The following is a 21,558-nucleotide window of genomic DNA, read 5'->3' as shown; positions in this document are numbered from 1 at the left end:
GGAGGTCTTGTATGGCCTAATCTATTGTCTAGGAAGTTCCCCCCTGAAGAACCCAACAAAAGGTGAAACTACTGCCAGCTCATTGAGCTTTCATGCTTGTGCCCAAACACAGCAGTTCCCTTAATGTATGTATGTGGCTACTTGTGCTTTTTCTTTGTGGTGATGGCCAAAGCTGAAGACCCTCTAGTCTTAGATGGATTTTCCTATCTGCTTATCAAGGCAAAATCACTGTAAATCTGCCATCCAGGTGAAAGACCAGTCTTCTAAATCATTCATGTGGTAATTCACCATCAAACTCCATTGTCTTCCCCTACCCCTCTGCCTCCTGAGTGAACTTTGACTAAGGAGTGGTAGAGCTGGTAGCCACATCTTGTGTCCTTGAGCTTCCAGGGGGAAATTCCTGCCTCCTTTTCAGCAGCAGCAGCAGCCAAAAGCCTGCTTCCCCTTGGTTTCTGCTAGGATACACTTTTTCTTTCTCAGTGACACGTCATCTTAAAATATACCCTGCTTTAGCTGATGTCTGTGCAAACAGGTTGAGTTTGCTCTTCTGCGTTCTGCGGAGGCTATTACTTCAATTCCTGATTAACTGCATCTGTTTGTAAGCCATCCGTGCAGAAATAATAGAGAAAAGGAGTTAGCTTAAGAAGCAAACCCTGTCTGCTGTCTAGCTTCATTAAGTACAAAATACAAAAGGAAAAGTATTAAAGGCACACAATATCACAAAAATAATACAGCTCTGGTAGAAATTTCTTAATTACAGCAAGGGGTGGAAGGGAGGTGCTTTCGAATTTATTCTGCACCCTTTGTCAGCACTGGTCTTTCTAAGGCACCCAGTCTCTTCCTCAGAAGCACTTCTTGAAAATACAGGTAGAACCATGTTCTTCATATTCGTACCTGTGCACCCAGAGGTCCTGGAAGGAGTTGAGTGAGGCCAGAATAGACCCACCAATCCAGACAGCAAACTTTCTTTGAGGGGATGTGGCTATGATGGGGCTGTCATGGGGGAACATCATGGCAAGTTCCTTCTGGAAGCGTTCAGCAAAGCCCTCCATCATAGTGCTACCCCCACACAGCAGGACGTTCCCCAGCATTTTGCTGCTGATGTCAGCACTGCACTTACTGAGACAGGCAAGTGTCAGCTGTGAAAGCCCTTGCTGCTGTGAGCCAGATAATTCTGGTTTGAAGAGTGCTTCAGCACAAAGGAACCTCTCTTTGCCTACAGTGATGAAGTGCCCATCCGGCAGCTTGTAATCTACTTGTTGTTTCTCAACAGGCAAACTCAAGTCATGCTTAAGATCCAGAGAGGTGTAACAGCACTTCTCTTTGAGATCTTGTATGGTGTTTAGCTGGTGTTCTGTGAATTCATTTCCAGACTCATTTAGTAACTTCATGAGGTAACATGTGATGTCCGAGCCAGCATAATCTACTTTCCCAGTGATGCTATGTAGAATATAACCTTCATAGATAGGAACCACGTGCGAAACACCATGCCCACTTTCCACCACGAGAGCTGAGGTTTTCCCATAAGAGTACATGGATAAATGGGACTGGTATGCAAGGTGTATGGCAGGCATGTGTAACCCTTCAAACAGCATCTCAGCATATTTCCCCTTGTCAGTGGTGGAACACAGGGGAGGCACTGACATCAAAACAGCATGGTCCTCTGGCTGAATCTTCATCTCCACCTTGAAAATACACTTCAAAATATCTCGGACAGAGTTCCAGTCCACCACTGTGCCGTGTCTTACTGGGTTGGTGCGTGCTGAGGATATGCTGCTATTCTGAAGCTCTTTTCCAACAAAGGTTTCTCTTTGATTGCTCCCAGCCTCCCACGTGGTCTTACCAAATGTAGGTGAAACAACAGACAAAGGCCACAGGTCCCCTGCAAAGCCACACTTGAAGTGACCCATGCCAGTGTCTACAACTAACGCTTTAGTTTCCTTCATTGCCTTGAGGTTAGCTGTGGTGGCGGATTTGTGGCTGACCAGTAAGGATGCCATTCCTGCAGCCCCTTCCTGTGCAGCTGTGACACCACTGTGTCACAGTGCTGGACACGCTCTGGGTAGTGTTGCCCTGCCACCGCTCCCTCCTAGGTCACCACAAGCTGCAGACATGCACCTGATGGCAGTGGTTCTGCTGATGATACTGGCCTATGACATCATACCTGGGCTTGCCCCTCAGAAATCAGCACTCCACAGGCAAGGGTGTGACAGTCATGCACCTAGCTGCATGCTGTGTCCGTACAGAAGGAATGCACATTTGTGCTTCGCTTTGACCTGTTAAGAGGTACTAAAACACATGACACCCACTCAGACATTATGGATCATGGGCCATAAGATGTGCGTTTAACTGGAGCAGCATGATTCCATTTCTGGCCTGTGTCTGCCACATGAGGATGACCACGGCTCTCCAGCCTTTGCAACTGCCTTTGGTCCAAAACAGTTCCTGTTGTGAGGCATTAGCACCAGTCCACCTCTGGGGCTAACTGAAGCCCTAGTTTGTGTTAAAGAGTGAATCCCAGGATTGGCTGTGCTGCTGTTTCTCCAAGTTTTGTTTTATAAACTAAGGCATAGTATTTACTAATGTCAGCAGAAACTAAAGAGTGACTAGTGTTTGAAATTAGGCCACACCCAACCCCTACTGTTGCCCATATCACTACAGGAACATCTTTGTTCTTTTCCAGCAGCAACAGGTCATTGTTTGCCCCACCAGGGTATGTAGACATGCTGCTGCATGGGAGACACATGAAGACACCCTCTCCACACAGTGCGCTGTTAGGAACAGCATTCTCCCTGTACAACAAAAGCTCCATCTGCTCTTTTACTGAGAGCCATTTCACCCAGAAGGCACCTTACTTGAGAAGTCAAAGCTGGGTTTAGAATGAAACCACCACAGACCAGTTCTGGACCCAGAAACAGATTTTAATCACTACTGCTCTGCTGCCTATCTGGGAGTTCACATCTTTACAACAATCAAATGACAGAGGCTCCCCAAAATCTAGATGCAGAGAAACAGGACATCATTAAACCACACAATTTCTGTGCCAACCTCAATATACGCAGCCAAACAACTGCAAACTATAGTTCATTACTCTGGGGAGCAGCAAAGGTGGTCATTGTGTGTTATTCATGTATTTCTGTTAAATCCTTGTACATGAAAAGCTGCCCCTCTTAACGCCTGAGCAGTGACTACCCTGGCACGTGGTGTGATGCAGTGCCTGCTCCATGGCCAAGGGGAAGTTCCGCAGCACTGGAATTTCAGCAGAGTGAGTTCACAGTAGCTGATGCTCCTTCCCATGCACTCTCAATATACTCTGTTGACAGCTTGCTGTCAGCCTTACCAGCTTCATCAACATTATCACTTCAGACAAACTTCAACATCAAGAGAAACTGTTTTATTGCTTTCTCAGTAGAAACCTAGACTTTGAATTAAAATAATCCAAACAAAATCTTCCTCTAGACTCCAGTTCATATACAGATTAGTGTGGCTGTACCATAACAAAGCTGCAAACACGCCTTCAATTCAGAAGTCACTTTATTTAATATTGGGCTTTGCTTTTGCCTGAATAATTGCAGTTAGCGTGCTGCTGTTTCCAGGTTGCTTTTTCACACATTACATTTGTCATTCCACTTAACAAAAAGTACACAAGTTCACCAACATTCTGAGGCCTTTGTTCTAGCCAGAAATCTAAAGAGACTGCAGGATGATTTATCTCCAAAGTCATTTTGGCGAATGTTTCTTGAGATGTTCCTTTAACTGTGGGACAGTGGAGAGATGTTGCTTGCAACGATGGCATCTGAGGGGCAATTTGAGAAGTTCAGAGACATCACCTTTCACCATCACTTTTCCCTTGCTTCGTACCATCTCTATCACATCTGAACAAAAAAAAAAGAGACCAGAGGTATTGGGACCATGCAGAACCCCTGACACTGCTTTGCATGCACGGAGAGTCATCACGGCATTCCAATTTAAACCAGGCACAAAATTCAGCTGACTTTTACTTAGTGCTATTCCCCAATATCTGAAATTATATAAAATATTTCAATTATTACAACAGAATTTGTGGCTTACACATTTGTTTGGGGGGAAAAAAGCCCAAAGCCAGAACCCACAAGCAGGATTACATGTAATAAAATACAGTTTCTAATCATTACCTTGAGAATTTAAGAAGTAATCTGTAGTAAAAGAGTTCCAGTGCTTTTTGGTTTTCAGGGCCGGAGAATCAAAATCCTGGCTGATTACATGCAGATGTAGCTGACTGAAACAAATACATTGGGTAGATATGAGACAGAAATAACGTTAATGCTTGAAGTTCTTTTGCAGTAGAACCAGTTGTAAATGTGACTCAGCAGTCAGACCACCAAACGTATGGGTCAGTCTTGCTATACCTGACCCACAGCCCTGCCACAAAAGAAACGCCCTCTGTTCTGGAAGCACTGTGTCATTCCAAGCATTTCACGTTACAGATTTAGCCCCAAATCTATACAGGGGTCGCCACCTGGTGACCTTACCTCATGCTGGGGATAGCATGGTAGCCCAGTCTGAACTCCAAACTCTCTCGGGCGGGGCACTCTTCGATTATTTTTTGCCCAACTGCATGCATATGTTCCAGGAGTTCAAGATGGTCCCTGGTGACTGCCTTGAGGCTTGAAATGGGGTCCCATGGTAAGATAAGCCAGTGGTAACGTGCTTTGGGATATTTATCCTTGATGACTACAGTCTTTTCATCTTTGTAAACCTTGCAAAACAAACAACTAGATTACTTACTGATTGAAAGTTAAAGTATCAAGATTCCTATAAGCACTGTATTGGCTGGATTTTGAGATTTTACCCATCCCATTGTGGTTGCAGAGTGCCTAAGCACAGATAGGTGTTGCTAGTGCAGGTGGGACTGTCAGGAAAAATGCCTGGGAAAATTACTATATGGAAAGACATATCAAACAGCAGAGCATTCACTTCAAGGGGGACTTTTGCTGTAACTAAGTTAGTACAGGATATGCACCCATGTGAGAACCTGGACACTAAGCTTGTCTCAAACACCGCTTACATTCCATAGTGTGAGTAAAAGACAGGAAACTGAGCTTGTCTCAGGCACCATTTGCATGTGACTATGGGAGGCCTTGAATGTAAACAAAGCAAATAATAATAATGTTGGCTATTATTATATACTGTGTAGATAGGATTGTTCTGCCCCCTTTGTTCGAAGCTGATAAGCCTCCACAGGAATGTGAAAGGATGATTTAAGGATGAGCTGACTCAGAGGATGGAGTCAAAAAGCAGACACCATGATAGAAAGGACAATGACCAGCTGAAGGATCCTCAGTGCTCTCTAAACTGCCCATCATTACCACAGTAATGCTTCTCTATGCGTCGTATGAAAATTATGGATAACACCCCAAGAGAATATGAACATAAAAGTTCAGGGCTCAGGTCAGAGGGAGAGCTCCCACCACCAATGATACCCTGGGTGAACGGGACCAACAAGGCATGGTTGGATCCACAGGTGGTGATACTTCTCTCTCTTCCTCTCCCTTTCTTTCTCTCTCTCTTCTCCTCTCTTTTTCACTGAATACTAACTACACCTAAGTAAAAACACATGGCACAGGACTTGCTGATCCAGCTGAAGTAATCATTGTTATTATATCTAACCACATGCCTTGTATTTTGTGTTAAATAGGTAGGTTGATGTCATTTCACCTTAATTCAGTACAAGGGTATCAGGAACTTTGTCACTGTTCCCAAGGGGAGGAAGGTTGTCCTAAACAGCTCTTTTCAGATCAAAACAACCCTTTTCCATACCATGTATGAGGCAGCTACAATGAGATGTTCCAACATCCCTCTTTATACACTTCAAGGAAAAAGCTTTCTATTCTTACAGAGCAGTAAGTTAACCATTGCTCCAGGTGGATATGAACTCTTCTGAAAACCACCTGGACTCAGATACCAATGACATCTAGCAAACTCTTACTTCCATCAGGTAACATTCAAGTTTTGCAGTCACTGAAACAAAACTCATGGCCCTGTACTCAGTGTGGAGCATGCAGGAATGCACTGCACTGCTGCATCCCTTGTGGATTTCTGGAGAGAAACACGAGTCTCAGAGGTGCTACCAACAGTGTGGTTTGGTGCTGCAGACCTCCGCCAGCGTTACAAACACAGAAACATTCAAGTCCCACCTATTTCAGCTCATGCCACCCGATGTGCTACTTTGTAAGATCACTCACAAAAAGGAGAACAGTTTCCTTGCTCATCATGCCCTTCTCCTGTTTTCATTTTTGTTTACCTTCTGCAACAATTTGATGCTGAAGAGAAACAGTAGCAAAGCATGCGGCTAGGAGGGTATGGAGACAACCTGACACTGGCGATAAAAACCTGTCTATTTCTCCAGCAGAAGCTGTGGGCTGTGCCTCTGATAACTCAGCAGCATGTCTACTGGTGAGAGATGGATGATGTCTTTGTCACCTTTGCTAATAATTCTCATATGTTTATATACAGATCCGATCAGGCTTACTCTACAGGAAGACTAAAATTTTATCAGCACACAAACCACAGGACTGATTCAGTAGCAAGACTGGTTGATACTGTCACAGAATGATTGGGGTTGGAAGGGACCTCTGCAGATCATCTATCTAATCAACCCCCTGCTAAGGCAGGCTCACCTAGAGCAGGTCACACAGGAATGTGCCCAGGCAGGTTTTAGCTATGTCCAGAGAGGGAGACTCCACAACCTCCCTGGGCAGCCTGTTCCAGTGCTCTACACCCTCAACATGAAGAAGTTCTTCCTCATATTCAACTTTTTATATACACACATTAGTGTCTTCATATCCCAGTGAGAATGGGATCATGATCCTTCAGAAGAAAGAAATATCACCATTTATTTAATATTTGATTAAAAAACAAAGACAGGAATTCTTTGGTTTGTATATTTAGTTCAGACGCACTACTAATAAAGCTAACACTAAATCACAAACAGTTTTTTGTGTTCTGACACACAAAGAACAGTTTTAAAACACCATCTTGATAAGTGCTATATGAAATTTCCTTAAGAGATGAAAATGAAGCTTCATGTTTAGAAAGTAAACAAGTATTTCAATAGCATTATCATTCCCCATAGAAATACTCATTTGAAACTCCTGGCATTTCCAGAAGAATGGAACTACAAATCTACGCAGTTCAACACTTCACACCTAAATTAAAAAAAAAAAAATATATATATATATGTATAAAAATAGAAATAAGAGACCTTCTGATCAGTATCAAGGACATTATTTTCAGCTGGAGGTGATCATGACCTTAAGGGGCCCAGTGAGGCTGCCCCTGGAGATCAGTTCAAAGCCTGAGGCAATCACACCAAGTGCAAGTGGTCAGACTGAGTCACCTCCAAAGGTCGTTTCCAACTAAAATTGTTCAAGTATCATAGGTGTCTGTGATATTTGTCCTCCTGAACACATACTCTTGCTGAGAAGTACAAAGGGAAAAACACATCTCTAATGTTAAGATGACCATGCAGCAGCCAGTGAACCAAAACCCAAGCTAAATGGACACACGCTTAAAGCCTTACTCCACCAGACAGTGCGTTCTCCCTATGCTGGGGCCAAACAGCTTGTTTTTGAGAAAGAGATGCCTACGTATTTGCCATATCTTAAAAACAAAAAGAAAGTAGGTTCTACACATGGACAGGGAAGATTCTCTGAGGGCCCTCTCAGAATAGACTAACAAGAAAGTATGCATACACTGCAGCCACAAAAGACATTTGTCAGATTTCTGCATCTTGAGTCTGACCTCCCCAAAACCAGGCAGCAAAGAGCTCAAGGAAAACCATTATGCAGCCACAGGGGAGCAGGGGGAGTGAGGTGCATCTGGAGTATCTGCAGGAGGTTAAAGGAAACAACCAGGAAATTCCTGTTAGCATGAAGAAATGGAGTGGAATGAGGAGCCAGAGGTCACATCCTGCCAGCTAGTATGGAGGTGCTGCAGTTTAGTTTGCTGGATACCAGGAATCTGCCCCATGCTTGGTAAAAATAGTGCCTACTGCTGGGAAACAGGAACCTCCACTGCTTGCTCAGCTTCAGACTACACCTCCATTTTAGATGGTCCCCCTGAGGAAACAAAGCAACAGCACGGCTCACCTGCTCTCCCAAGAACCTTTCTGAACTGTGGGCTAAATTTAATAATGTAGAGAGCTCAAAGGTAATTAGGATAATGACATTCTGCAATATCAGTATAGTAGAGACTCTTAAATTAATGCTAGGACAGACAGAGATGCAAGTACAATCAGCCCTTATGCAGTACTCCACTGGTTAATCAGGTCATAAAAGTAAACTGCAGAAGGAACAAAGAAAGCTCATTTAATTTTGTTAGACAGGAGCTGTTGTATAGTACAAGTGTACAGCTTTCACCTGCATTTTTGGATCTTGCATGGAGCTCTTTAGACCCTGACTCCAGTGTCCTGAGTGTTCCTGAAGCACAAAAAGAAAAAGAAATTATTGTATAAGATAATCAAAACCCAATTGAATGTTTTAAACATTCAGTGAAGTACTTTCATTAGTATACAACAGCAAAAGAACACCTGAATGACAGCTGAATGACTTCCTTTCTACAAATGCCAACATGCCCGCTCCAACTGCCCCCACAGAGCTATGTTTGAAACCTTTTAAGGAGATACTGTTAAGATTTAAGGTTAAGTCTTTCAAATGTTGGAAGTTTAAAAACACAGGGCTCTAGTTCTGCTGGAATTTAATAACTTGCATGCACATGCTATGGCACAGTCCTCCATTGCTACTGACGACAGATTATTTTACTAAAAGGCCCTCTGCCTCATGGATCACAATGAGTGCAAGGGCCAAAGGAAGCAGAAGAATCTCCATGTCCTATCACATGCTGCTCTGCACAGAACAAAGAAATGGTTGTGGTGTGTGGCCCTACTCTTACATATATCTATTTTTTCATATTGTGCGAGGAGTGGCTTGTACAGAAAACAAGAAAGGCACAAGAAAATGAAGTCAACACAAGCAGGTATTTCTTAACTTGGTTACTGAATGCCTAATAGAAGGTGCCTTGAGTGCACTTTTTTCCAAACAGATAATGTTTTACTTGTTCAGATCACTTTACGGGCATTATCAATTATGATCTTTACCATATTTTTACAGAGAGAGATGTTCAAACATTATAGTACTACCAAAGAAACAGGGTGAATTGTCCTGTCTGGCACTAATCTAACTTGAATTCACAAATTAAATGAGTGGTCAACCCACCACAACCTGTGACTGACATCTTGTCTTGAGGGGTTTCATTTCCATGACTCCTCCTCCAGCAACTGCACTGTTATAGGTCCAGATGCACTAAGCAGTCTCTTATTTTGTGCACATCAGCAGGGCTAAAAACTCCCTTTTTGGGAATACCAGATTATGGCTGGTAGCATTCACTAATGTAAACATGGTTCTACTGTAAGGAATGACCCAAGCAAGAGGAAAAAAAAACATAAGAATTAAAACAAACATACAAACAAACAAAAAAACCAAACATAAGAGTGTCAAGTTGTCCCATTCGCTGTATGTAAGCTTTTAGATAATCACTGCTGCATCTGTAACACTGCAGAATGCATCATAAGAGCCAGCACCATATCCTTGTGTGACTCCAGATAAACCCAGCACATGTGACTTGTCCTTCTAGCAGAAACTGCAACAGGAACCGGAGATTAAATCCTTCCTGACTCCAAGCAAGCACCTTCACACACATGCATCCCCTTCAGCACAGGTTAGAATGAGTCCCAGGAAACTTTCTCAGGACTGGGTTTTATGTTTCACATGCTCTGAACACTCTGAGGATCTGTGTTCACCTGAGACACTCCCCATCAGGAGTACCCACAAAAGTGAAAGACCAAAAACCATGATGGAAGAGACAACCCCAGGAGAAACAGCACAAGCATTAACACTTGCCGTTTTGCTCGAAGTTCCTTCATGGGGAGATACACCAGTATGGCTTAGCTTGGGATTTGCAGAACTGCCTTTTGTATCCCCCACCTCCATCTTCATTGTCTTTCTGGGCACAAACTCTACATCATTATTCTCATAGGAGTCCTCACGTGACACCTGTTTGGTTTGTATTTTCTCTTTTGCTTCGGTAACAGTTTTCCCTGATTCTTCAGCAAATTGCACCGTGTAAGGGTAAAGTTTATTCACAATATGCAGAACTTGGCCTGGCTTCATTTTCACCTCTTCACCCTTGCCAATATTCACGAGATCAACACTAGTTGGGTTGACTCCTATCTGTGGTAGGGACAAAAAGGAAAACAAATAGGAAATGATATTGCAACTGGAATCACCAACTACTGCTCCACTGTCCATTGATTTTCATTTTGCACCTCACACTTTCACAAAACAAACTGTTATTTATTCTGTTCTAGGAGAAAATGAGGACAGCAAGGTGGTCAAATTTTTACTTGCCTCTCTTATTGCATCCATTTCCAGCTTTATGCAACTCTAAAATATTTTTCCCCAAAAACAGTGTTTTAAAGACTGAGAATTTACCTGATGTTGAGCTGATAATTGAAAAGCAATACAATTTCCTCCTTCCCAGGCATAACTGATAATGCAAAGTGGCAGGGGCAACCTACAATGACTGGCTGACAGAAGGATTTTGCCTGATCATTATCACATCTTTGGCTCTATCAGCCATCAAAAAAAACCCAAACCTTCCACAACTGCCCAGTCCCATCTCCATGACAAAGTGCCTGGAAGAACAGGTTGAGGATTCACAGTAAGGTTCCCTGATGCTGTCTGAGACTGGAGCACATCTGGAAGGAATAGTGCAGTCTTTGCAGTTCAAAAGAAAAAAAAGAACATATCATTTCCAAGGCCCACTCACTGTGCAATCCTTGGTCATAAAACAGCTACAGGTCGTTCAGACCCAGTGAACAGAATCATCACTTGCAGCATGCGTGGAGTTTAAATACATACCAGAAATATTGTACACCCTGTTAACGTACCTGTTTAACTGTGACATACCCCTTGTTACAGTCTGCTTTTAACTGAACTGGAAGGAAAGAACAAAGTGTCACAATGCTGTGTAAACAGAAAGGCCAGAACTTTGCTGAACCACCCTTGCAGAAAGGACTCCTGTATTTTAAGACCTGCTACTTTCTGAAGCTGATCTCTGTGAATGTACAAAAAGAATACTTCTGCTTCATCCTCTGTGTCCAGGACCGCAGGTAAAACAGAACCAACCCATACACTGAGTCATACCTGAGTATTCCACACAGTGATCAGCACAACTACTTAGAATACAGACAAAATCTGTGGAAGTCTTTTACACATTCCTGATATTCTCACCAGCCCTTTTTGACTTTGTGTAATTATAATTAACAGGGCATGGAACAGGACTGTGTCCAGAGGGGAAAAAAGGCAGGGAAAATGTGAAGTTTTTTTCTGGTTTTGACAGGGACAGAGTTAATTTTTTTCCTAATAGCTGGTACAGTGCATGTTTTGGCTAGCCAAAGGGGTATTCCATACCACAGTACATTGTGCCCAGTATATAAAGTCGGGGGAGTTACCAGGAAGGCCCAGATCTCTGCTTAGGTAGAGGCTGGGTATCAGTCAGCAGGTGATGAGCATTGTGCAGCACTGTTGGGGTTTTTCTTTTTGTTTGTTTGGTTTATTCCTCTATCTTTTTATTATTATTGTTGTTGTTACCATTATATTCTACTTATTTGAATTATTAAACTCTTGTTATCTCAACACACAGGTTTTACCTTTTTTCCAGTTCTCTCCCCCATCCCTTGGGAGAGCAGTGCTACATAGTTGCTGGCTGGGGCTAAACCATGACAAGTATTTTATAGATCACAGGGATTTTTACATACTTTCACACTGCATCTATAAAATAGGTCATACTAAAAACCAGCTGGTGGAAGACTAAAGAGATGAAGTGCTACTCACAAACCAAGAGCGCAGGCTGTGGAACATGACTGTGGGTCTTTGGACCCATGTCCAGGTTCAATGCCGTAGTTCACAAAGGTGAGCTTCCTGATATTAGGTGTCTCTTCCACTTTTTTAGGACTCAGAGAGGTCCACAAGTGCTTATGGAAAAAGCTTGATAACTTCAAGAATCAGGCAACACTATGGACCATGTAGAGAAAGGAGACCATAAGCCAGTGACTGCAGAAGCAAGCCCAAGGAAAGCCTGCTTCAGTTCCAGGGAAAAACTGTGATTTCCCATTTAGACCCTGCTCAAAGCAAGCTTACAGCTGATGCAGAAGCATTGGTTTGTTAGCTTTACTGTAATTCAGCCAAACAGAAGAGTGATACTCATGGCCCATGGCACAGAGTTGGAATTGGATGGTCTTGAAGTCTTTTCCAACCCAAACCATTCTACTATTCTGTGATAAACACCGCACACTTTTCACAAGTGAGGTTGTTGCTGCTGCATGTAGGAAGTGGGATTTGAGCTAAACCTTACCTTGCTGACGTGAGCACTTCTTATCCGTTATCCCAGTCTCTGGGCCGCGCCCAATCACCACTGCTTCCATGTGTGGCAGTTTCACTCTCTGACTGCATTTGTCCTTCCCCACTAGCCAGCACACACGCATCACTGTGAGAGCAAAACATAGAGTGTGTTACTAACAGTGGGTCACTGTCCTGTGGAATGGGGTCCAGGGATTCTGCTGCCAGTCCGTCCATTAGCTGAGTCACTTCTGCTAACTGGGTTCATGCTTCTGAAAGTCAAGGCCAAGTACTGCATTAACACTAGCGTAGTCTAAGGGCAAGTTGCTGTTGAAAGGGCAATCCTATTTCCTTCCTTCCATATCACTATACATTCTTACAGATCATGTATGGGAAAAATCAACTGGATCAACAGCTCCATCTGCCAGACAAGCCTACCCATAAAAAAAAAGATATTTGTATCCCACTGAATAAGGATTGATCTGAGAGATTCATTTATGTACCAAAACAAAGCAAGAGGCAGAAGACAGAGAGGGTGACAGAGGGGAGTAGGTTCACGTAGGCACAGCCTGCAGATGGACCATACAGTGAATCCGGGCCTCAAGTTTATACCGAGGTGACCCTGCAACGATCCCTGCCCGGTGCTTGGCATTAAGGGCTCCTCCTTCCAACTCCCGGTGTAAAGCGACCCTCCGTCCCCACTGCACCACACTCAGCAATGTCCGGCACGTGGTTATGCCCACCGAGCAGCACCTCCCGCTCGGCCTGCTGCCCGGGACTGCCGCCCTCCGCGGAGGCCTCCCACGCGGCAACCACCGCCAGCACCTTACGGCCCCCGCGGCCAGCCGGGCGCCTCCCAGCCCCGCCGGACCCCTGCCTCCGGCCGCAGCACCAAGATGGTTACCGGTGCGCACCGGCCTGCGACGGAGGGTATCGGTAACCAGGCCCCGCGCCCATGGCAACGCCGGGCCCCGCCCTCACTGCGCGCGATACCTCAGCGCCGCATCCAACCCAGCCAATCGGCTGCTGCAGCGTCAGCAGAGCGCAGGCGCGGCAGTATAACAGGGCAGCGCGGTAACACCCGCGGTGCCACGCGCCCGCCCACGGGCGGTGGGCAACACGGAGCCGGCCGGAAAGGTGGCGGCGGGGCGGGGCCACCGCTGCGTACCCGCCCGTAAGAAACGGCCCGCGCCGGAGCGCTGGGCACGGGAGGCTCGGGGGTAGGGCCCGGGGGTAGGGCCCGGGGGCGGCCGCGCACCGCCTGGCGCTCGCCAAACCGCCTCCGTGGAAACCACCGCCCCCCTGGAGCATGCGCGGAGGGGCGCTCCCCCACCGGGGCACGCCGGGAGTGGCGGCGGCTGAGCGCGGCAGCCGTTGGGCTGCGGTGATTGGCCGGCCGCCCACCGCCTCCCCCTACTATTGGCTGCGCGCTGCTCTCCGACCATGGGCTGGCGGAGCGGCCCTTCCGGGGCGGGTCTGTGCCGGCTCAAAAGCGCCCGGATGCGGGACCGGCTCGGAACTTTCCAGAAAAGTCGGGATCGGCGTTGGGAGAGCAGCCGCCGCGGAGCGCGGGACCGCCCGCAGCCCAGGGGTCGCCCTCCGCCATGGTGAAGGAGACTACTTACTACGATGTGCTGGGCGTGAAGCCCAACGCCTCGGCCGAGGAGCTGAAGAAGGCCTACCGAAAGTTAGCGCTGAAGTACCACCCCGACAAGAACCCCAATGAAGGCGAGAAGGTCGGTGGCGCGGCGGGACAGGGCTGTGGGGCCGCCCGCCCTGCGGGTGCTGCCGTGCACGGCAAGGGGGTGGGGAGATGCAGGGGGGTGCTCGGCCCGGCGGGTGCCGTGCGGGGTGCCGCGGCGCGGGGTCTGAGGCACGGTGCATGTCTCCCGCAGTTTAAGCAGATTTCGCAAGCTTATGAAGTGCTGTCGGACCCGAAGAAGAGGGATCTGTATGACAAAGGAGGCGAGCAGGCCATCAAAGAGGGTGGTTCTGGTGGTGGCTTCGGGTCGCCCATGGATATATTCGATATGTTCTTTGGCGGCGGTGGGAGGATGCAGAGAGAGAGACGAGGTAATGTGACACAATCCGACGCTTTCCCGGGCATTTGCAGCGTGGTCCCTGCGGTACGCAGGATCGGGGCCTTGGAGAAGAATGCTGTAGATGAACGGCTTTAAATAGCGTTAAAGTGAAATTACAGGGTTGGTCTCAAATTGGGAGAAAACGTTGTTCCGAGTTCTTACCACGCGAAGAGACCAGGGCCTCGAGGGCATTTGGTTCATATGGTGGTAGTTTGATCTCTTGTGCATTGTCTCATGTTAATAGCTAACCGGTTTCCGTGTTTGAAAAGCCTCTAGCAGAGCCTAAGCCTAGCTGCTAACAGGCTAAATAGGGAACGGAACAGTGACATACCTTAAAATAATTTTGTAACTTAGGTACCGTAAGCGTTAGTGTCTCAATGTAAATTTGGCCTTTAATTGTATGTAACTGTGTCTAAAGAAGATAAATTCAGTCTGTGAAGCCTTTCTGCATTTGGGTGCTGTTCGGTGGCATTGAGTTGAAGCTGTAGTAAAATGTTGCTCGGAAAGTCCAGGTTGATCACACCAGTGTTAGTTACATTTGTTATGGGTAGTGCTGACCGTGTAACTTCTTATATACCTAGTAAAAAAGGGAAGAAAAAGAGTTTGTGTCAGACACAAACTGTGTCGGATACACTGTGTTGTATCAGTGTTCCTAGTAAGCCGGAACTTCGTATTTTTCACAAAATTAAGCCTGCAGGAGCTAAAGTTCTAATTAATTCCCAAGTGTACAAATGTAATTAATCGATTCAGTTACCATAAAGTCCCCTGGTGAGAGGAGGAAAGTACTTTCCTGGTGCCGTACAGTGGCTCCCACTTCCTTGTAGGAGATGTGTTCAGTTACTTTGTTAAAACCGGAGTCCTGCATTGTAAAACTTAAATGTCTGAAGTTCTGCGTATTTTGCTTCTGGTACTGGCTTTGATTCTCTGAAGAATCCCTGACATTCTAATAGAGAAACATTGCTGACAAAGCCATTAGAATTGTAACGTAATCCAGCATCGGGTAGGAAGGCCCGACTGACTAATGCCAGCAAAACAAGACAAAGCTATATTAAAACAGGATGTTAAAGCTCGCAGACTCAGTTTATCATGCTTCGAGCATAGTGACATGGGAAGTTTCTGTTACTTGGAGACTGAGCTTTCAAACTTGAGTATCCATTTTCTCCTACAGGCAAAAATGTGGTCCATCAGTTGTCAGTAAGCTTAGAAGATATGTACAATGGTGCAACGAGGAAACTTGCACTGCAGAAGAATGTTATCTGTGACAAATGTGAAGGTAACGGAAAATGAAACTAAACAAGCTGCGTCTAAAGATTTTGTTTTTTTTTTTGGTTTTTCTTTGTTGTTTTTTTTTTTCTGGCAGCACATAACCATCTGCTTCCAATTTTTGCTCTCAGGTCGTGGTGGTAAGAAGGGTGCGGTAGAATGCTGTCCTAATTGCAGGGGAACAGGCATGCAGATTAGAATTCACCAGATCGGGCCAGGAATGGTGCAGCAAATCCAGTCAGTGTGTATGGAGTGTCAGGGGCACGGGGAGCGCATCAGCCCCAAGGACCGGTGTAAGAGCTGCACTGGAAGGAAAATTGTCAGAGAGAAGAAGATACTGGAAGTTCACATTGACAGAGGTGAGGTGTCTTACTAAGGTGAAGTATTGAACCTGGATATACTGGCTGACTTTGCAGCCATGAAGCAGAAGCTTTAGCAAGCTCATGATGTTTATTTGGTGGTAACACTGCTGAATATATGTAGTTAAATTGCCTGTTGCTGCCTTTAAAAAGTATGAGACTTGTTTTTAGGGAATGTTGGTTACTTCTGTGTTTGCATCTAATGCCTATGCACGTAACTAGTATGAATTCTGAAACCTGCAGTATTGTAAGCAGTGCATGAATTTTGAGCAACCTCACAAATGTGAGTCTTGATCAGGTAGCTGGACAGAGAAAAGCGAAACTCATCACTCATTGGCTCTTTGTGCCTAATGAGTTTTCACTCCCTGTAGGGAAACCCTGCAGATTCCGATCTCTTCTGCTGTGCTTCAGTATGAAGGGGAACCAGGTCTGCTACAGAAATAGGGTGCAGAGACAGTGCTAAGCCTCTCATGCTTAGGACTGTTCACTACGCAACCCTGACAGTCCTGCACAGCACAGGTACTCTTTGCCTGGGAAAATGCAACTCAGTACACAAGCCCTCACAGTGGTGGGAGAACGCAAAAGTGTCAGTGACAAACACATCTCCATTGAGGAGGCTGCTCAAACTGGTGGGAGAAGTCTCTGGAGTAGTGCAGCTTGTAAGACAGAGCAGGCTGACAAGCATGTGTCTTCTGCAGACTCGTGCCTGATCATCACCTGCAACTGTTAAATGTGGAAGCACACCTTACGCAACGCTTGCATATAGTGGGGGAAATGCTACAGTAAAATTAGATATGAGGGCTAGTAAGGATATGTTACTGGCATTTTAAACAGGGAAATCACTGAAAAGAGGGGCTTTTTTCCCCACCCCTTTCTTATGGAAAAACAGATTGTGAGCTAATGTGAAGCAGCTAGAACTTATGGTAGTGAGACTTGTGTGGGTGAAAGGGTTTCTTAGATGACAGTCCTAGGGAGAGTGCTGCTTGCACTTGGCAGGCACTGAGATCATGTTTCAAAAGTAGCTCTGCTGCATATATTTATAACTCTGAAGAAGTTGATTGGTCACTTGCTCTTAAAATGTACTTTGCATGCAGTGCTTCTGTTTTCTATTCAGTGCTTGTTCATGTAATGAATGCTTTTTGATAATGTTTTAAAGACTTTATCTTGGCAGGTAGCTGGTTTGAACTACAGTTTAGCTTAATGATCTTGAGACATAATTTGGGTTGGCACCACTGTACTGCTGGACATGAAGTGGGATTTTAAAAAAAGTCATGAATGCTTTAAGGGGGGGTCTTGCTATTCTAATTTAAAGATTTAGAGATGTCCTGGTACCAGTGTGTGCTTTTGAAAGTCTTATTTTGTTGCTGGTTTTTACTTAAAAATATGAAAAATCCTTGCTTGTTTGTTTCCTGCAATAGGAATGAAGGATGGTCAGAAAATAACATTCCATGGTGAAGGGGACCAAGAGCCAGGACTGGAGCCAGGAGACATTATTATTGTCTTGGATCAAAAAGACCATTCTGTCTTTACAAGGTAAAAACTCTGAAAGCCCTTTGTGTTAGCTCTTGAGATGCTTGTCCACGTACTTCGTTGACCACCACTCACCCTTTACCTACTGTAAATATCAGGTGATAGGAGCATGTGGCTGGAATTCACCTGTGAATTTGGGTGTCCAGGAATGGCATCCTGGTATAAATAACTAGTCAACAGCCATTTGTGTTGTATTAGTACAAGATATTCTTACGTGAGCTTTGGCAGTGGAAGGAAATGAAAGGCAAACAAAACCGGTTACAAAGAATTTACAAAACTTGAACTTCTAAGAACTCTTAAAATACTGATTTTATTTTTTTTTTAATAGATGTGAATATTTGTGATTATTTTCTTGCTCTCTAGAATAGCGTTCCATCACTTAGCTCAGAAAATTACCACTTAGTGTAGGCAGCTGCTCATTTGCCCACTTGGCTTCAAGGCACAGAAAACTTCCAGCATGTTCACTTGTTATATGTCAAATACATGTATCAGTAATGAGTCCCGTCTGTTCCTTCTCGCAAAAGCAAAAAATGACTCAAGCAGCATTGACTGTTTCCATTGTTTCATGTTACTGGACAGTACTGCTTGGTGTTGCAAGCCTCCTGCTTTCAAGTTACTGTTTGTGCAGTGAGTCTGTCCAGTACCTTTTGGTCTGATTAAAAGCAACACTGGCTGTCCTGCAGAAGTGTGTTTTGCTTGATAATCTCACTGCAGTTCAGAGCAGTAACAGGGAATCAGTGGCTGTAGAGAAAGCATTTGTCTCAATGCCAACCACACTAGCATTGTACTTGTAAATAGGAATGGGGAGTTAAAGGTTCTTGGGAAACGGGCTGCTGGTCTGCCTGACTGTCATGTATGGAGCTGAGCTCTGTAAGTTTGTGCCAGAACTCTGTGCCAAAGAGGACTGAGCTCACAGGTTAAGAACCAGTTCTCTTCAGTTTGGATAAGCTTACTCAGCTGATTTTTCTTTCACTGAAACCAGATACTGAATCAGCTATGCCAGAGGGACAGTCTGGGCCAAACTGTCTGCATGGTTAGCTGGGACTTGAAGTCACAACCCTGCTGGCATATTTTCGTCTGTCTTTCTGCTCACTACCTTCAGTTTTAGTGTCCTTAGATAACCCTTGATATTACTGGTCTAGTGGGGTTATGCTCTGGGACAAGTGGAATGTTCCCCCTCTCCTGTCAGACTCTTAAAATTAACTTTCCAACCCCAGAACCAGATCTTCAGAAAGTAAGTGTAACAGAATCTAGCTAATGCACGTAAGATATTAATCTGCATAAAGGAAGAGTTTAATTGTCCTATTGGCAGTGTTTTGGGGGTTGAGAGAACTTTTTTCTGTAGCTGGGAAGAAACAGTTAAGTAAAACTGGATGCAATTGAGCCATGTTCTAGTTACTTCTGTTCAATAAAACCTTCCACATTTGGATAGCTGGACTTGGGCAATAATGGCTTTCAGTGTGGCTATAATTCCTTTAATTGCTGGCTTGAGGTGTTGCATCAGTTTTAACTGTACTTTATTTAATTGCCTGGGCTTCTAGTAAAACTACAGTTTTGTTGTCCTTAGCAAGTTAAAAATTGAATGTTGGTGTGATCCTGGTACTGTTACAGTAACAGGTATGATCGTGGTACTGCCTGTCTGTGACTGTTCTTTATTGGTTCTGCCTTAGACGAGACGAAGACCTTTTCATGTCTATGGATATTCAGCTGGTTGAAGCGCTATGTGGCTTTCAAAAGCCTATCACAACGCTGGATAATAGAACTATTATTATTACCTCCCATCCTGGTAAGTGTTGGTTTGCTTTCTGTTACAAGTCCAAGCATACAGTGAATGCAAGCTGAAAATCTAAAGAAAAAGAAACATCCGATCTTGATGTGCAAGGGGTGTGTGCTGGTGTCAATGTTTTTTCCTAGTCTTTGTGGTGCAAAACTTCAAGCAAATAAAAGAATTTTTGGATAGCAGTCAGCAGTAGCTTTCTCTCTGCTTGATATAGTAACAGACCTTACCTCATGGAAGTATGCTTCCTTTAGGAAGCATAACAAGGCTACAGGAACGTAATGTAGATATCAACCCACTTTCCTACTTGGAAGTTACCGGCCAATAAGTCCCTGTTAGACTACTACATATTGCTGTAGCTAACTGTAGTGTAGAGGGTTGCATAAATATTAAAGGGAGTTGAAACTAAAGCTGTTTCTGTTGTCTGCATAGATCCTTTCTTTTTTGTCATTTTTTAGGCCAGGTTGTCAAGCATGGGGCTATTAAGTGTGTGTTGAATGAAGGAATGCCAATTTATCGCAGACCCTATGAAAAAGGACGTCTGATCATAGAATTCAGGGTGAGTGAATCAGCTTATTTCCATGGTACAGTTCAGCACTGAATATCCTTCTGAAATGTAGTCTTTAAGCATTACCTCCATCAGGAAGAGAGAGCAATTACTAGATGTCCTTGCTTAGTATTTGTTTTTGACAACACTGAGAACTTGCAATCCATCAAACACACAGTTCAGAACACTGTGTTGAAAGCACATTAAGTACCAGGAGAATTTGTTTGGTAACTCTGAATTTTCATTTGCTTGTCATGTTTCTTGCATGCACTAGGAAGGATGGATTAGTAATATCCCCTGTGCTGGAGCAAAGGAGTAGGCTGGAAAAGGACAGTTTCTTCTCTGGAGAGAAGCTAATGCTGAAAGCTGTGTCATTTAGAGGAGACACAACCTAATGTCAGTATATCCTGTACTTTACTTTTAGGGTGATTCCAGAGGGCAGCCTGAGGCAGAAGAAATGTTGGATAAGCCTTGGTCAAGTTGCCATGTTAGAAGCTAACTTCTTACAGGCACTAAAAAAAACAAAGCCTAGTGACTTAGATGTTATTTTTATTCAAGCACTTGGTTTAAGTCATCTGTGGTGGTAAAGATACCCTTGGGCATATATTTGACCTGTAGAGGGATGTTGAAAAGCCGATTTAGACAGACTTGAATAACCCCAGTTCTTGATGATTTCAGGTGAACTTCCCAGAGAGTGGCTTCCTCTCCTCAGATAAGCTGTCTCTACTTGAAAAACTGCTTCCTACAAGGCAGGAAATAGAAGAAACTGAGGAAATGGAGCAAGTGGATTTAGTGGACTTTGATCCATCTCAGAAAAGAGAACACCACTATAATGGGGAAGTCTATGAAGATGATGAGCATCACCCTAGAGGTGGTGTTCAGTGTCAGACATCGTAAATGGGCCAGTGAATAACTTGTGATGCTTGTTTTGTATGTATTAGTGGATGAGTGAAGGACTACAAGCAGTTCACCCTCACTTACTGTTATCTGTTGGTCTATCCAGCCATAGCTGTTTCTAAAAACATAAAGAAATAAACAAAGCTATTAAACTGACTTGGAAATTTGTATAAAGCTCCAGGGTGCAAGCTCAGATGAAGTTGATTGCACTTCACCCCTGCCTCTTGGTCAAGGAAACTCCCTTACTTGCTTGTCTTTTATTCCAAGCCTTTGTAATTCCTGTATGTGTGCAACTGCTGAGACTTAAAGTTTAAGACTCTGTGATGTTTTTAGGAATTCTAGGTCTTATACTCTGTTAAAGTATGCACAAGTACTTATAATTCATTGTAAGATATAGTAAAATTTTGTACCCTTTAGGGTAATATGTTAGTGCTTTGGGCTTGTACTGATGTTTGTTAAATGGGGATTGGCTTTAATGCAGCCACAAAATACATGAAGCTGACAAGGACGTGGCCAGTATTCACAGGCCCATTAAAATAGCGTGATCCACAAGCTCCCTGAAGCCAATGCACTTAAGGTCAAGTAACCTCTTCTTCTGCCAGCATTTGTCCTGACCTTGGAGCTTGATGTGAAGCGTGCTTTTGGTTCATCACCAACTACTGTTTGG

The 21,558-nt window shown here is 44.4% G+C and overlaps 3 protein-coding genes across 3 annotated transcripts; 1 reads left to right on the top strand and 2 right to left on the bottom strand.

The window, feature by feature from the left end:
- Nucleotides 1–715: 715 nt before the first annotated feature.
- LOC134156423 (actin-like protein 7A) lies at nucleotides 716–2,102 on the bottom strand. Its single transcript, XM_062604436.1, has one exon. It carries the CDS (start codon nucleotides 1,998–2,000, stop codon nucleotides 843–845), a length of 1,158 nt encoding a protein of 385 aa, XP_062460420.1. The 5' UTR covers nucleotides 2,001–2,102; the 3' UTR covers nucleotides 716–842.
- Nucleotides 2,103–3,516: 1,414 nt separating this feature from the next.
- Nucleotides 3,517–13,920, bottom strand: APTX (aprataxin). The gene is made up of 8 exons (XM_062604442.1): nucleotides 13,771–13,920; nucleotides 12,454–12,585; nucleotides 10,988–11,034; nucleotides 9,939–10,268; nucleotides 8,400–8,459; nucleotides 4,512–4,738; nucleotides 4,155–4,258; nucleotides 3,517–3,875 (listed from the first exon to the last, which is right to left on the bottom strand). Exons 1-8 carry the CDS (start codon nucleotides 13,880–13,882, stop codon nucleotides 3,721–3,723), a joined length of 1,167 nt encoding a protein of 388 aa, XP_062460426.1. The 5' UTR covers nucleotides 13,883–13,920; the 3' UTR covers nucleotides 3,517–3,720.
- Nucleotides 13,921–13,995: 75 nt separating this feature from the next.
- DNAJA1 (DnaJ heat shock protein family (Hsp40) member A1) lies at nucleotides 13,996–21,047 on the top strand. Its single transcript, XM_062604435.1, has 8 exons — nucleotides 13,996–14,173; nucleotides 14,333–14,510; nucleotides 15,687–15,791; nucleotides 15,913–16,140; nucleotides 17,559–17,673; nucleotides 19,341–19,456; nucleotides 19,906–20,006; nucleotides 20,673–21,047. The coding sequence occupies exons 1-8, from the start codon at nucleotides 14,042–14,044 to the stop codon at nucleotides 20,889–20,891; spliced, it is 1,194 nt and encodes a 397-aa protein (XP_062460419.1). The 5' UTR covers nucleotides 13,996–14,041; the 3' UTR covers nucleotides 20,892–21,047.
- Nucleotides 21,048–21,558: the final 511 nt, after the last annotated feature.

This window comes from Pezoporus occidentalis, unplaced genomic scaffold (genome assembly GCF_034315485.1).
Source record: "Pezoporus occidentalis ecotype Australia unplaced genomic scaffold, CSIRO_AGI_Poc_V1 ctg86, whole genome shotgun sequence".
Lineage (NCBI taxonomy): Eukaryota > Metazoa > Chordata > Aves > Psittaciformes > Psittacidae > Pezoporus > Pezoporus occidentalis.
This window is presented reverse-complemented; position numbering and strand designations above follow the sequence as displayed.

Bases quoted from the DNA above. Each gene is read 5' to 3' on its own strand.
- LOC134156423 (XM_062604436.1), bottom strand. From the start codon at position 2,000: ATGGCATCCTTACTGGTCAGCCACAAATCCGCCACCACAGCTAACCTC.
- DNAJA1 (XM_062604435.1), top strand. From the start codon at position 14,042: ATGGTGAAGGAGACTACTTACTACGATGTGCTGGGCGTGAAGCCCAAC. The intron at 14,174-14,332 runs GTCGGTGGCGCG...TGTCTCCCGCAG, and splicing joins ACCCCAATGAAGGCGAGAAG to TTTAAGCAGATTTCGCAAGC. The intron at 14,511-15,686 runs GTAATGTGACAC...TTTCTCCTACAG, and splicing joins GATGCAGAGAGAGAGACGAG to GCAAAAATGTGGTCCATCAG.
- APTX (XM_062604442.1), bottom strand. From the start codon at position 13,882: ATGGTCGGAGAGCAGCGCGCAGCCAATAGTAGGGGGAGGCGGTGGGCG. The intron at 10,269-10,987 runs GTACGTTAACAG...TCCCTACCACAG, and splicing joins GGTATGTCACAGTTAAACAG to ATAGGAGTCAACCCAACTAG. The intron at 4,259-4,511 runs GTAAGGTCACCA...TATTTGTTTCAG, and splicing joins CATGCTATCCCCAGCATGAG to TCAGCTACATCTGCATGTAA.